This window comes from Rhincodon typus, chromosome 17 (assembly GCF_021869965.1).
Source record: "Rhincodon typus isolate 14 chromosome 17, sRhiTyp1.1, whole genome shotgun sequence".
NCBI lineage: Eukaryota > Metazoa > Chordata > Chondrichthyes > Orectolobiformes > Rhincodontidae > Rhincodon > Rhincodon typus.
This window is the reverse complement of record NC_063348.1, coordinates 673,635-688,104: the sequence shown is the minus strand read 5'-3', so window position 1 is coordinate 688,104 and position 14,470 is coordinate 673,635. Positions and strand designations below refer to the sequence as shown.

Sequence of the window (14,470 nt, the reverse complement as noted above, 5' to 3'; positions counted from 1 at the left end):
ACCTTGTTATCTCAGATTTTCCAGCATCTGCAGTTCCTACTATCTCTCATATTCGGGTAGGCTTTATCTGAAAGGTATGGAGATCAATTATGAAATCAAAAAGGAAAACACTGAGCATCTGAGTAGAGAGAGAAATAGAGTCAACATTCCAGGTTGTGACCTTTGAATCATTCCAACAGGTCACAGGGCTGGAACGTGAACTCATTCAACAATTGCCAGACCTCCTGAGAATTTCTACAATTTTCAGTTTGGTTTCAAATTTCCAGACTCCACAGGGTTTAGTGTTTTGTTGTGTTTTTGAAACACTGTAGCACTCGCTGCACCAGGGACCAAGCGAAAGTTATCGTGCCCCAGTAAATTTTAACAGGACCTTGATGCCAACCTGATGTAGTTTGGGGAGAAGTAGCAAAGTAGAAACAAACCAGGGCACATGCAGTGGAGATTTGGGACTCGTGACTGGGTTAGCAGGGAGGGTGAGGACCTTGTACAGAAACTTCAGTAGTCCCTTTGGGAACTGGAGGACTGTGGGTGAGGCACTTTCAATTTTACAATGCATCTGTAACAGCACTTATCAGAGCTAACTGATTAACGGCAAATGTTTCAGACCTTATAAAGATGATCTGTTTCAACTGTGTAGAATGTAAGAAATAGTGGATTAAGTTATGGAACTAGGAGATCAAACTCACAAACATTAGAAGTGTTGTCAGATACAAGGGTGGGGCAAGTAAGTAAGTGTAGAAATTGGATTTTCAGCAATGTGAACATCAGTTAAGAGTTTAACAAAAGCGATGAACAAGAAATGAACAAAAACAAAGTTGCTGGAAAAGCTCAGCCGGTCTGGCAGCATCTGTGGAGGAGAAAACAGAGTTAACATTTTTATTTGAACAAGAAATGAAGACTGGGAGTCCTCAAAAGGGACATATTAAGACCTGGTCTACAAAATCTCCATTATTACTTATTTGTACGTGTTCATAAACAACAGGAATGAAGATGGAGGCACCCCAGGGTAAGTGGCACTTTATAAAACTTCAATCAAAATTTAAATAGTTAAGAAAAACCAAAAAAAAAATTGGGGATGCTGTAAATCACAAATCAAAAACAGAAATTGCTGGAAAAGCTCAGCAGGTATGGCAGCATCTGTGGAGAGAAATCAGAGTTAATGTTTCAGGTCAAGTGACCCTTCCTCAGACCTGAAGAAATTCCAGCGATTTCCATTTTTATTTAAATGGCTAGTGTTGGCCTTCACCATGCCCGGTTCATGTGCACATTGAGATATGCAGGGTTAGGGGTTCTCTCAGCAATTATTAGAAGCGAATTGCTTCTTCTAATGAATGCTGAAGAGACAATGAAATGGAGAGGGGAAAGCTTACACCAGTGGCCAGATCGCTCATTACTCACAGTTGGTCTCTTGATCCGGGTGTAGGAATGAAGAGCCTCAACGTAAGGCTGTTGCAGCCTTTCCACCAGCTCATGGTCTTCAACATTTGGGCGGTCTGGGGAAAAACAATTCGATATCAGTTAGGTGACCTCAGAACAGCACCATTAACTTATCAATTACCCAGGACCAACACTTGAGATTGTAGCAGAGTAGGTAAGGTGAGACATAGCCAAATACATCTATTTATGATGTACCCGCAGCGTCAAGGATTTTGAACCTAATCCCCTCAGTACTTCATCTCACCAACCTCCACCACCAAAAACAACAAGCGCAGCAGGTACATGAGGACACCACAACCTGCAAGTTCCCCATCCTGACTTGCAAACAGAGTCACTGGATCAAAGTCCTGGAGCTCCCACCCTAACAGCGTTGTGGGTCAATCTACACACCAAGGACTGCAAAGGTCAAGAAGGCAGTTCAACACCACATTCTCAAGGGCATTTAGGGTTGGGCAATAAATGCTGGCCAAGCCAGAGATGACCACATCCCATGCACAAACGAAAGAGACAAAACCAGCTAATAGAAGACGTTAAAGTTTCCTATAGCCAAGATTAGAAAGGACACAAGAGGAGTACTCTAACAAAGAATTACCCCCTAGTTTAAATTCTGATTGAAATTTGACCATGTGTTGATATTGAGTCAGTTACATATTTGATTTCGAGCCTAAAAAACTGCAGATGCTGCAATCCAAGGTAGACAAAAAGGAGGCTGGAAGAACACAGCAAGCCAGGCAGCATCTGAAGGAAAGGAGAAGTCAACGTTTTGGGTATTACCCTTCTTCAGGACTGGATGTGGGGGGTAGGGGGAGCTGCAGATAAAGGCGGGGGGGTAGCGGAATAGTGGTGATAGGTGGACACTAGTAGTAGGTACAACTGGTTGGTCGATGAGAGGGATGAATCTGGTTGGTGGATGGAAGGGAAGGTCAGAAGTTGGAATGGAAGGGAAGAGGTGGGGCTGGAAAGGGAGCTGGGAAATGGGTGAGAAGGTGGGACGGCCAGCCTAACCTCCCGGTCACCATCCATTTCAACTCTCCACCCCTCTCCGACACGTCTGTCCTCCAGTGTCGCAGCGACTCAGAATACAAATTTAAAGAACAACACCTTATCTTAAGCCTGAGCACCCTACAGCCTGGAGGACTCAACATTGAGTTCTCCAATTTCAAATAACTTTTTCACCTAACTCCCAGCTCCCCTTCCAGCTGCATTTCCTCCCTTCCATTCCACCTTCTGACCCTCCCTTCCAGCCACCAACCAGGCTCATCCCTCCCATCGACCAGCCAGGTTGTTGACTTCTCCTTTCCTCCAGATGCTGCCTGGCTTGCTACGTTCTTCTAGCCTCCTGTTTGTCTACCCTACGTACTTGATTTCCTTTGTTGTTGTTTGAACTTTAAAGTTAGAAAATGCATGTGCGACAACCTTACTTGAGTTTTTACTATTGAAGCCTCTGATAGCAGTCAGAATGTACAAACATGGCCATTCAGCCCCTCAAGTCTGCTCCGCCATTCAATAAGATAATGTAGATGTGCAGACGCAGTCTTGGGGGCATTTTCAACTGAGCACCCAGGAGTAAAACTAACATTACAAATCATTCTGAATGCTTAGAAACCCAAATGAATTTTATTTTGTTCAATTTCATTGAATAAAATATGCTTGAGGTGTTGACTCAGGCCTGGTGTTTTGACAAGGAGTTAGTGTAAGATTGTACTGTCTGCATTTTTAGATCTCAATGACATCTTCCAGATGAATATAATCTGCCATATTATTTCATGGTTTTGTTTATCTGTCACTTTCCATAGATTGTAGCTTACATCACAGTCTATTGATGTTCATTCAATCCTATTAGCAAGTGTCAGTGACCTTCAGAGAACATGCAGTGCTGAACATGGGGAAATCCAAGCTTCAATGTTCAAAAGTAAGACACATCTGCTTACAGTTGTTGTAGAAGGGCATTGACTAATCATGTAGAACTCAGTGGGAGAGATGAGTTCATTTTAAAGTTATAGTGACATTGAAGAGCAATGTAGACAGCAAGCAATCAGTGTGATGAGATTCTTTAATTGATCAAGTGGTCAAGACACTTTACCTGCTGAGAAGAGACTGATAGCGATGAGGAGAGCGTATTCTGCATCATCCAAGTGGAGATCATTCATGCCTTTTGAAAACTCAAAGATAGGATTGATAAACTCAAGCTGTAGTCCTGAGACAAAGAAGAAATGAAATCACAAGGTGTTTCAGAAAGGGATCCCAGTGCACTGTAAATCTGATCATCACATTGGGATCATAATGAGATCCCAGTCCACTCTGTATCCAATCAGCACTCATGGATCAGAATGGGATCCCAGTTCACTGTAATTCTGATCATCAGACTGGGATCCGAATGGGATCTCAGTCCACTGTATATCCAATCATAATAAAGGTATCCAGAATGGGATTCCAGTCCACTCTATATCCAATCATCATACAGGGTTCAGAATGAGATCCCAGCTTGGTCTACATTCAACCATCATGCAGGGATCAGAATGGAATCCCAGTCCACTGTATATCAAACTATTATACAGAGGAGTTTGACCACAGTGTAATTGCTGGTTGAACAGCCCTCATCCTCTGTTACCCATAGAGTCTGGGCCAGCTCCATTATACTCAGTGAACTGAGCACTAGGTCAAATTGTCAAGGAGGGGATTGCTGAAAAGCTTCTTAGCTCGTGACAGCCCTCATTAATATCGTAATGTTAACGGTAAGCTTTGGAACCTCTTGCCAGACTTCAAATGATGTGCCAAATTTCATTAACCAAGAGATTCAGAGAACACAGGAAGGTGTTGTTTGATTAGTCTTGCTCCCTGCTTTACTCAACATGACACTATTTGTAAAATTTGTACAACTGACCTTTGCAAGTCACGATTGAATCTATCACCACTGCATTTCCAGGCAGTGTGTAACAGACAATCACTTGCTGACATTACATTGGAAATTTCTGCACTCAATAAGGCCCCTACAATGGTACAATATTGTGTCAGCACAACCAGTGAAAATGATCAGACAAATGTCACCCACCTGCCCTGGCAAAGTCCTCTTTATTGTAACTGAAATCTTTCAGAAATGTGATGCCCTGGATCTCTGGATCATACCTTCGCGATGTTTCCAAAAGCATGATCTTAATAAGAACAGAAAAAAAGAAATCATAAAACAAGTTCCAAGGTCAGACTCATAGACTTATCACCTGACATTAGTGATGACTGTCATAAACACAGTATTGCATATATGACAAAATGACAAAACAACCTGAAAATGTGTTCACAATAATGAAAATCTCTCTTAAACATAGGGGAGTATGGTATAATTCAGTGATAATCCAGTGTTAAACACGGGTATAGCGTGATATAATTCGGTTGTAATCTCAGTGTTAAACATAGAATAATGCCCCAGAATTCAGTGAGAATCTGGGTGTCAAACATGGGACATTATGTCTGGATTCAGTGACAATACCACATCTCAGTATTCAATGATACTCCCAGAGTTAAACACAGGACAGTGTGATATGATTCAGTGGTAATCTCAGTGTTAAACACAGGACAGTGTTATATGCTTCAATGATGAACCCAGTGTTAAACACAGGACAGCATTATATAATTCAGTGATAATCTAGTGTTAAATAATCTCATTGTTAAACACAGGACCCTTTGCTGAATCCTACACTGGTCAGAACATTTACTGGCAAAGTATGAATATGTTCAAGCAGGAGCTGCTGTAAACGCAGTGGAACTGGAAGCTCACCTCAATGGTAGAAGTCTTCAGCAGAGCAATCTGATCTTCACGGGTGAGGTCCAGGAACCCTGGCAGTTGTTTTGCAAAGTCAACTATTTCCTGAACGGAGATGATTGCCAGTTCAGTGAAGTGTGCAAATCTCTGCTGCCTCATCTCTCGATTGTGCATATCAACACTCTGCGGCCATGGCTATGGGACAAAGGATGTAAGAAGACGTTGAATAGTTCAAAAAGCCAAATAACGTAAAACAACGAACCCACCGATAGGATAGAGCCTTAGACATGTTCCAGAATAGGAAAAATAAAAATCAAATGCAAAACTGAATGCTCAACTTAATGGGGGATGCTTATCAATGAGTTGAAATGGGATCTGGCCCAGCTGGACTAGAATCTAAGATTGACAGGTAAAACAGTAAGTAAGCAATGGGAGGCTCACAAGGAAAAGGTAATGCATGTATGGATCAGAAAGGACAGGAATCCACTCCACCGATGTCCTTTAGTTACACACACACATTGCCCCTTTGTCCTTAGTTAGCTGTCTTCTTTCCCTGGTTATCATTTTTCTCTTGATATACTTGTAAAATATCTTGTGATTCTCCATAACCTTGCCTGCCAGTGTTTTCTCTCGCCCCCCTCTTTGCTCTCCAAATTGCTTTCTTGAATTCCCCCTGCATTTCCTATACTCCTCTAGGGCCACCATTGTTTTTCTCCCTTTGTACCTATTATACGTCTCTCTTTTCCATTTAATTCAGTGCTGAATATTCTGAGACATCCAGGATTACCTGGGTTTACTGGTCCTAATTTCATCCTAAAGGGAAGGTATTGGGCCTGTACCACCCCCACTCCCAGTACCTTTTCGAATATATCCCACTGTCCTGCTGTAGGTGTACCTTCAAGTAGCTGTTCCCAATCTATTTCAGCCAGATCCTGCCTTATTTTAATAAAATCTGCCTAACCCGGATCCAAAACCCTCAGACCAGCTTTCTCCTTGTCCAAAACAAACTTAAACATATAGTATTGGGGTTGCTATCACTAAAATGTTCCTCCACTGCTGGCTCGAATGCCTGTCCAACTTCATTTCTCAGAATTAGATCCAGCATTACACCCTCCCTTATAGGACCACCCAAGTGTTGACATGAAAAGATCTCCGTACAGAACCTAAATCTGTACATCAGGAGAACAGGCTCTTTGGCCTTCCATATCTACACTGACCACAATGCCATTCTAAACTAATCCCATCTACCTGCATAGTATCAGTATGTCTCTATTCTCTGTTTCTCCACGTGTCTATCTAAATGCCTCTTAGAAGTTGCTATTCTATCAGCTTCTACCACCTCCCGTGGCAGCGCCTTTCAGGCACTTACCACACTCTGTGTAAAACAATTTACCTCACACATCCCCTTTAAACTTTCCCCCTCTCACCTTAAACCTATGCCCACTAGTATTTGACATTTCCATGCTGGGAAAAAGACTCCGAATATCCACCCTATCCATACCGCTCATAAGTTTACATGCTTCTATCAGGTCGCCCCTCAGCCTCCGATGCTCTAGTAAAAGTTTGGCCAAACTCTCCTTATCACTAATACACTCCAATCCAGGAAACATCCTGGTAAACCTCTTTTGCACCCTCTCCAAAGCCCCCGTGTCCTTCTTATATCCTCATTAAAATTTTGTAGAGTTGCAGCGTGACTTGTCAGCTTTTATACTCAATGCCCCAAATGATTGAAGGCAAGCATGCTGTGTGCCTTCTTTACCACTTTATCCACTTGCTTTGCCACTTTCAGGGAACTGTGGACTTGCATCCATAGTTTTGGATTGGGGTTAGGCAGATTTTATTAAAACAAGGCAGGATCTGGCTGAAATAGATTGGGAACAGCTACTTGAAGGTACATCTACAAAGATTACCCTACATACCAATGCTCCTAAGGGTCCTGCCATTTACTGTATACTTCCTCTTGCATGTGACCTCCCAAAATGCACTACCTCATACTTGTCCAGATTCAAGTCTGACTGCCATTTTTGCGGCCAACTTTCCAACTGACCTAGATCCTGCTGTATCCTTTGACAACCTTCCTCATTATCCACAACTCCACCGACTTTTGTGTCATCTGTAAACTTACCAATCAGATCTTATTTCCATTTTCATCCAAATCATTTATATTTATTACAAACTACAGCGGTCCCAGCACTTATCCTTGCAGAAAGCAGCTGGTCACAGACCTCCAGTCAGAAAAAACACATTGCCACAACTATCCTCTGTGTTCTGTGACCAAGACAATTTTGTGTCCAAATTATCAACTCACTATGGATCCCATGTGACTTCATCTTCTGGACCAGCCTCCCATGTCAAAACTTTAGTAATGTCCATGTAGATAAACATCCACTGCCCTACCCTCATCAATCATCTTTGTCACTTCCTCAAAAAACTCAATGAAATTTGTGAGACAAGACCTCTCCCGCACAAAGCCATGTTAACTATCCTTAATAATCCACTCTTTTCCAAATGTGAATATACATTTCAAGAAATCTGTCGTCGCTATAATGTTTATACTATCATTATCGCTACTAATATTGGAGCTGTTGAAATCCCCTAATACATTTACATTGTTAATTTTACATGCCTTAGTGAATTGATTACACATCTGCTCCTTAATTGCATTCTGACTGTTTGGGCAAATGGAATATTGTCCTTCATTGCTGGAGATTGGAGTTTATAAACGGGGAGGTTATGTTGCAGCTGTATAGGTTGCTGGTGAGGCCACACCTGGAGTAATGCATGCAGTTTTAATCTCCTTACTTGAGTAAGGATGTATTGGCATTGGAGGGGGTGCAGAGGAGGTTCACTAGTTTGAGTTTGGAGTTGAGAGGGTTGGCTAATGAGGAGAGATTGACTAGACTGGGACAATACTCATTGGAATTTAGAAGAATGAGGGGGTGTCTTATAGAAACATGAATTATGAAGGGAATAGATAAGATAGAAGCAGGGAGGTTGTTTCCACTGGTGGGTGAATCTTGAACTGGGTGTCGGGGTTGAGGGTGGGGGCGGTTGGGGGGCGTAGCATGCATAGCCTCAAAATTAGAGGGAGCTGATTTAGAACTGAATTGAGGAGGAACTTCTTCACCCAAAGGATTGTGAATCTGTGGAATTCCCTGCCCAGTAAAGCAGTTGAGGCTTCTTCCTTGAATGTTTTTAAGGCAAAGATAAGTTTTGAACAGTAAAGGAATTAGGGTTATGGTGAGCGGATGGGTACGTGGTCTTGAACCCACAAAAAGATCAGCCAGGATCTTATTGAATGGCAGTGCAGCTCAAAGGGCTGAGTGGCCTACTCTTGTTCCTTGTTTGTGTATTGGTAACATGTTTATTGACACCCAGTTTGTGTTCTGCCAGCTCCTGACCTCATTACAGGCTTGGTTCAAACATGGACCAAACTCAGATGATGATGGTGAGTCCTTTGACTAACTGTCCTTGAAGAGAGGGGTAAGAGGTGAGACAGAAGCAGACAGATTAGTGAGTAGCAGCAGTGAGATTGAAAGGAGCAGCAAGCAGTGGGGAGTTCCCAGAAACATACAGACTAGTGGTGGATCTGTGAGGGACTTGGGAGCAGCAGCAGCAGTGAGGTTAAAAGGAGCAGCAAGTGTGGAAAGGTCCCAGAAGCAGACAAACTGACAGCTATATGGGACTCAGGTAATGAGGCAGTGAGGTTAAAGGGAAAACATAAATAAATATCCACATTCTAATTGGTTAATGTATACCTGGGGTGCTCAGGTCCGTAATTTAAACATCCCGCACTATGTGAGACATCGTAGCACTCTGAATGACCAATGTGCAGGAGGTGCCTCCAGCTGAAGCGACCTGAGCTCCAGGTTTTGGAAATTGAGTGCCAGCTGCGGGGGCATGACAGTGTATTAATGAGACTGAGAAATGTTTAGACAGCACATGGTCAACCCACAGGCTAAGGATGGTCAGGCAGAGGGGGATTGGATGCCTGCCAGACAGAGGTTAGGACTGGGCAGGTAGTGCAGGAATTCCTGAGTGCTGTTTGCTTACGAGCTGTTCTTTGGCGTTGGAAAACGATGAGAGTGATGGTTCAACTGTGGATACCAACCAGAGCCAAGGCCAGGGCACTGTGGGCAGTCAGCTGGTCAGGGTGGGAGGAAGAAGTGTTGAAAGGTAATAGTGGTGTGGGCTATTTTAATGGCAGAAGCAGACTGGCACTTCTGCTGCCATAGACATGACTCCAGGATGGCATGTTGCCTCCCGGTGTCAGAGACAAGAATCTCATCAGAATGGCTGCGGGGCATCCTGCAGGGAGAGGGTGAACAGCCAAAGGCCGTGGTCCATATTGGGACCAATGACTTCGGAAGAGAAAGAAATGAGGTCCTGCAGGCGGACTTTAGTGAGTTAAATCAGAAATTGAAAAACAAGACTTTAAAGGTACCAATGGTTGGATTACTCCTGTTTCCATGCAGTGGTGGGTATAGGAATAGGATAAAGCAGGTGAATACTGGCTGGAGAGATGGTGCAGGAGGGAGAGCTTTAGATTCCTGAGACATCTTTTGACAGAAGCGGGATCTGTAGGATATAAATGGATTCCATCTGAACGGGAACAGGACCAGCATCCTCATGAAGAGGTTTGCAAATGCTATTGAGGTGGATTTAAAATAGATTGACGGGGGAATAGGATCTTGACAAGCAGGGGGAGGCCATGGCCTAGTGGTGCTATCACTGGACTGTCAATCCAGAGACCCAGATAATGTTCTGTGGACCAGGGTTTGAATCCCGCCACGACAGATGGTGGAATTTGAATTCAGTTAAAAATATCTGTAATTAAGAATTTAATGATGACCTTGAATCCATTGGTTCACTAATGTCCTTTAGGGAAGGAAACTGCCATCCTCACCTGGTCTGGACTACATGTGACTCCAGACCCGCAGCAATGTGGTTGACTCTGAACCGCCCACTGGGCAATTAGGGATGGGTAATAAATGCTGCCTGGTCAGAGACGTCCTCATCCTGTTAATGAATTTTAAAAAAGTAGTTTAGAGGGGAGAGTATCTGAGATGGGATTTGAAGTTAAAACAACAGCAAATGAGTTTGGAATGCATGGGCAATATAGGCTAGATTAAAAAAAAGTGATTTTCACAAGGTTAAGTGGAATATATTTTAATGTAAGGAGCCTGAAGTATAAGACAGACAAAGCTGAAGGCACAGATAAGCACGTACGAGTGAGTTATCGTAGCTGTGACTGAGGCTGAAGGCTGATCAGGACTGGCAGCTCAACATTCCTGGTTCACAAGGTCTTCAGACAAGTTAGTGAGGGGGCTAGAAGAAAAGAGGGGAACAATATTGATCACAGAATCAACTGGAGCAGTGAGGATATCTTGGCAGAATCATCCAGTAAGGGCAAAACACAGAAAATGTGTTTGAGAAACTCAAGAGGTCAGACAGAATCTGTGGAGAGAGAAACAGAATTGATGTTTCAAGTCCAATATGACTTCTTCAGCACTGGAAGGAGATTGAGGTCTGCCTTAATCCTCCTCACTATTTCCTACTTTGCTCAAGGCTTCACAGAAATACCCTCAACCCAAGTCCATTTCATTTATATCAAACAGGAAAAGCAATAGTCAGAATATTAAACCCACTCCATATTTTCCTTCAATCAGAAAAATAATTGTTCATCAATACTCTTTGCTTCTTATCCCTTAGACAGTTGTATACCTAAGTTTCCAATATTGCGTTAATCCCATACCCTGTTATGTGGCACTTCGTCAAATGCTTTTTGATTGCATGCAACCGCCTGTACTATGCCCTTCAACGTCTGCTCTTTCATCAAATAACTTGATCAGATTAGTCAAACCCAATTTTCCTTTAAGAAATCTGTGCTGGCTGCATGCAGGCGGTGAAGAAGGCAAAATGGTATGTTGGCCTTCATGGTGAGGGGATTCGAGTACAGGAGCAGAAATCTCTTGCTGCAATTGCACAGGGCCTTGGTGACACCAAAACCTGGGGTATTGAGTGTGATTTGGGTCTCCTTATCTGAGGAAGAAGGTTCTGACTATGGAGGGAGTGCAAAGAAGGTTAGCCAGACTGATTCCTGGGTTGGCAGGACTGACATACAGGGAGTGACAGAATTGGTTAGGATAATATTCAGTAGAGTTTAGAAGGATGAATTGGGATTTCGTAGCAATCTGCATATTTCTAACAGGATTAGACAGGGTAAATCCAAGAAGGATGTTCTGGATGATAGGAGAGTCCAGCACTAGGAGTTAATTACAGTCTCAGGATCTTGTAGGCCTTTTAGAACAGAGATGAGAAGAAATTTCTTCACCCTAAGAGCGGTGAGCCTGTGGAATTCTCTGCCACAGGAAACTGTTGTGGCCAAAACATTGCAAACTTTCAAAAAAGGTGTAGATATAGTTCTTAGGACTAAAGGGATCAAAAGATATGGAAAAAACATGGGAACAGGGTACTATCAATATCCTTTCTCTCCAGCACCCTACACTCCACCACTCTCCACCAACTGTAGCATAAATACTACCTCCTCCACACTTCACATCAGCTTTGATGAAGAGCCATCTGGACTCGAAACGTTAGCTTGCTCTCTCTCCATGGATGCTGCGTGACCTACTGTGATCTCCAGCATTTGTTTGTTTTCTGAACAGGGTATTGAGTTGCATGATGAGGTCTAACCAGATTGAATGGTAGAACAGGCTCAAAGTCCCCAATGGTCTGCTCCTTCTCCTGTACTCTTCGGTTCTATCAATTAGAAAATGGTAGTTTTTATTTCTCCTTACACACTTCACAGCCTTGAAAACTGGATATTGAATTCCTCAAATTCAGAACTTGATATCATGACGTATGTCGTCCAGTTTCCTCACATTCTTCTACCACAATGCCACCACTACCCTACCACCTGCAGGTTGATTTCTGTGTGTTTTGTTTATTTTACTTTCAGCTGAGAGGACCTATATTCATCTTTCCACACTTTTAATTTGTACCTATTTTACATCTGTATTTCTCTTTCACCACAACTTCATGGCCTTTACCATTTATCTTTTGCACTGGGCCTCTGCACCACCTGTTCTGGGTGGGATGCTCTTCGGAGGGTTGGTGTGGACTCGATAGGCTGAATGGCCTGCTTCCACACTGTAGGGATTCTATGATTGTAAGGTACCACATGCAATGCTGCTCAATAAGAGCCTACGGTGTTGCGTGGTATATTAGCCTGATTGAGGATTGGCCAACTATTAGAAGACAAAGAATTGGGGTAAAGGGGGCACTTCAGGATGGCCACCTGTAATTAGTAGTGTGCCACAGGTCTCACTGCTGTGGTCACAGTTATTTAAAACATATATAAATGACTTGGATGACGGAAGCGAATGTATAGCCAACAAGTTTGTGGATGACAAAATAATAGGTGGGAAGGGAAAGTGGTGAGGACGACAAAAATTGACTGCATAGAGACATAGGCATGTTAGGTGAGTGTGCAAAAACTTAGCAAAGGTACACCATGTGGGAAAATGTAAGGTTATGCACATTGGCAGGACGAATAGAGAAACTGAATATTATTTAAATGGGGTATAGTGTTAAGGCTGCAACACAGAGGGATTTGGGAATACTAGTGCATGAGTTAGCATACAAGTTCAACAGGTAATGGGCAGTAAATGGATTGTAAGCCTTTATTTCAAAGGAAATGGAATATAAAGTTGGGAGGTTTTGCTGAAACTGTACAAGGCACTAGACAGACCACAGCTGGAATACTGTCCCTCTAACAGTGGTGTGCTTTCTCAGCACTGCCTCTCTGACAGTACAGCAATCCCTCAACCCTATTCCTCAAACAAAGTGCCACAACATTGGTGCTCCCCTCTGACAAAGTGGCACACCCTCGGTGCTGTCCCTCTAACAATGCGGTGCTCCCATTACACTGTCCATCTGATAGCACAGCATTCCCTTGGCACTGCCCCCTGTGCAGCAGTTCCTCAGCATTGTCTCTCTGACAGCACCCCATTCCCTTGGCACTATCCTCTGTGGCTCTTTTTTAATTTATTCATGGGATGTAGCCATCACTGGCTGGGTGAGCATTTATACCATTCCTAATTGCCTAAGGGCAGTTAAGATCCAACCACTTTGCCACTGGAGTGTAGACCAGACTAGGATAGCAGTTCCTTTCCCTAAATGTCATTAGTGAAGCAAATAGGTTTTTTCCAGTAATTGACAATGGTTTCATGGTTATCATTTGACTCTTAATTCCAGATTTTTATTGCAGTCAAATTTCATCATCTGCCTTGATGGGACTCGAACCCAGGTCCCCAGAACATTACTTGGGTCTTTGGATTAACACTCTAGCAATAATACTACTAGGCCATGTGCAGCGTTGCCTCAGCACTATCCCTCCAAAATAGCGTGGCATTCCCTTGGCACTGCCCCTTTGAGTGTTCAGCACTCCCTATGACAGTGCAGTGCTACTGTGGGTAGTATTCTGGTGACAATGCTGACACACAAGACATCTAAAGATCAACTGCCCAGAGTGGATGACAGTTTTGAGAGGTTTAGTGAATCAAGGAAGGTGACTATTGCAGGACATGCAGGAAAAGTTACAAGTCTAAACATTGGTTGACTGTTCACCATGAAGTGATTTAATAGGTTGCAGAGTAGGGTTGGGAAGAAGAAAGCAGAGTGTAAGTTCAAAAGTAACTCCTGCATCAAAATGCAATCAGAAAGAAGCGAAGACACTCAGATAGTGCCCAATGGCGATCTCGCAGTCCCAGTCCAATGGACATAAAAATGCACTTGGAGACCACGGTTTAAATAGCTTAGATAATTAAGTAAAGATAATGAGCAGTCTTTGAACAGAACTGGTTACAGAAATCCTCATGGTTGTAATGATGGTGGCTGCCAATAAACAAATAGGATAAACAAGATGGGAGTTGGAATGAAGTGTATCATATATTTAGATAGAGTTTGGTGTTTGATCAAGGTGAGAGGCAGCCAACTTGCTGGATTTATGCTGGGACATGTAAGGAGAAAATGGGACTAGTTGCAGAGAGTTTTGAAGAATGAATGAGAGGCCACAGCAGATTCTCCCACACTGGAAAAGCAATCTTAATATTTTAGCAGAGATAGTAGGAACTGCAGATGCTGGAGAATCTGAGATAACAAGGTGTAGAGCTGGATGAACACAGCAGGCCAAGCAGCATCAGAGAAGCAGGAAAACTGACGTTTCGGGCCTAGACCCTTCTTCAGATTTCTGAAGAAGGGTCTAGGCCCGAA

The 14,470-nt window shown here is 43.1% G+C and overlaps 1 protein-coding gene across 1 annotated transcript in view; it reads right to left on the bottom strand.

Annotated features, from left to right (window-relative positions):
• The window catches only part of LOC109917293 (oxysterols receptor LXR-alpha-like), an 8,066-nt gene extending 850 nt beyond the window's left edge, over window positions 1-7,216 (bottom strand). Inside the window, exons 1-5 of the mRNA XM_048607270.1 lie at window positions 7,190-7,216; window positions 5,210-5,389; window positions 4,490-4,589; window positions 3,521-3,634; window positions 1,399-1,493 (exon numbers count right to left, since the gene is read on the bottom strand). Coding sequence (XP_048463227.1) covers window positions 1,399-1,493; window positions 3,521-3,634; window positions 4,490-4,589; window positions 5,210-5,389; window positions 7,190-7,216 — 516 coding nt within the window. The remainder of the gene's footprint in view (window positions 1-1,398; window positions 1,494-3,520; window positions 3,635-4,489; window positions 4,590-5,209; window positions 5,390-7,189) is intronic.
• Between the last annotated feature and the right edge of the window lie 7,254 nt (window positions 7,217-14,470).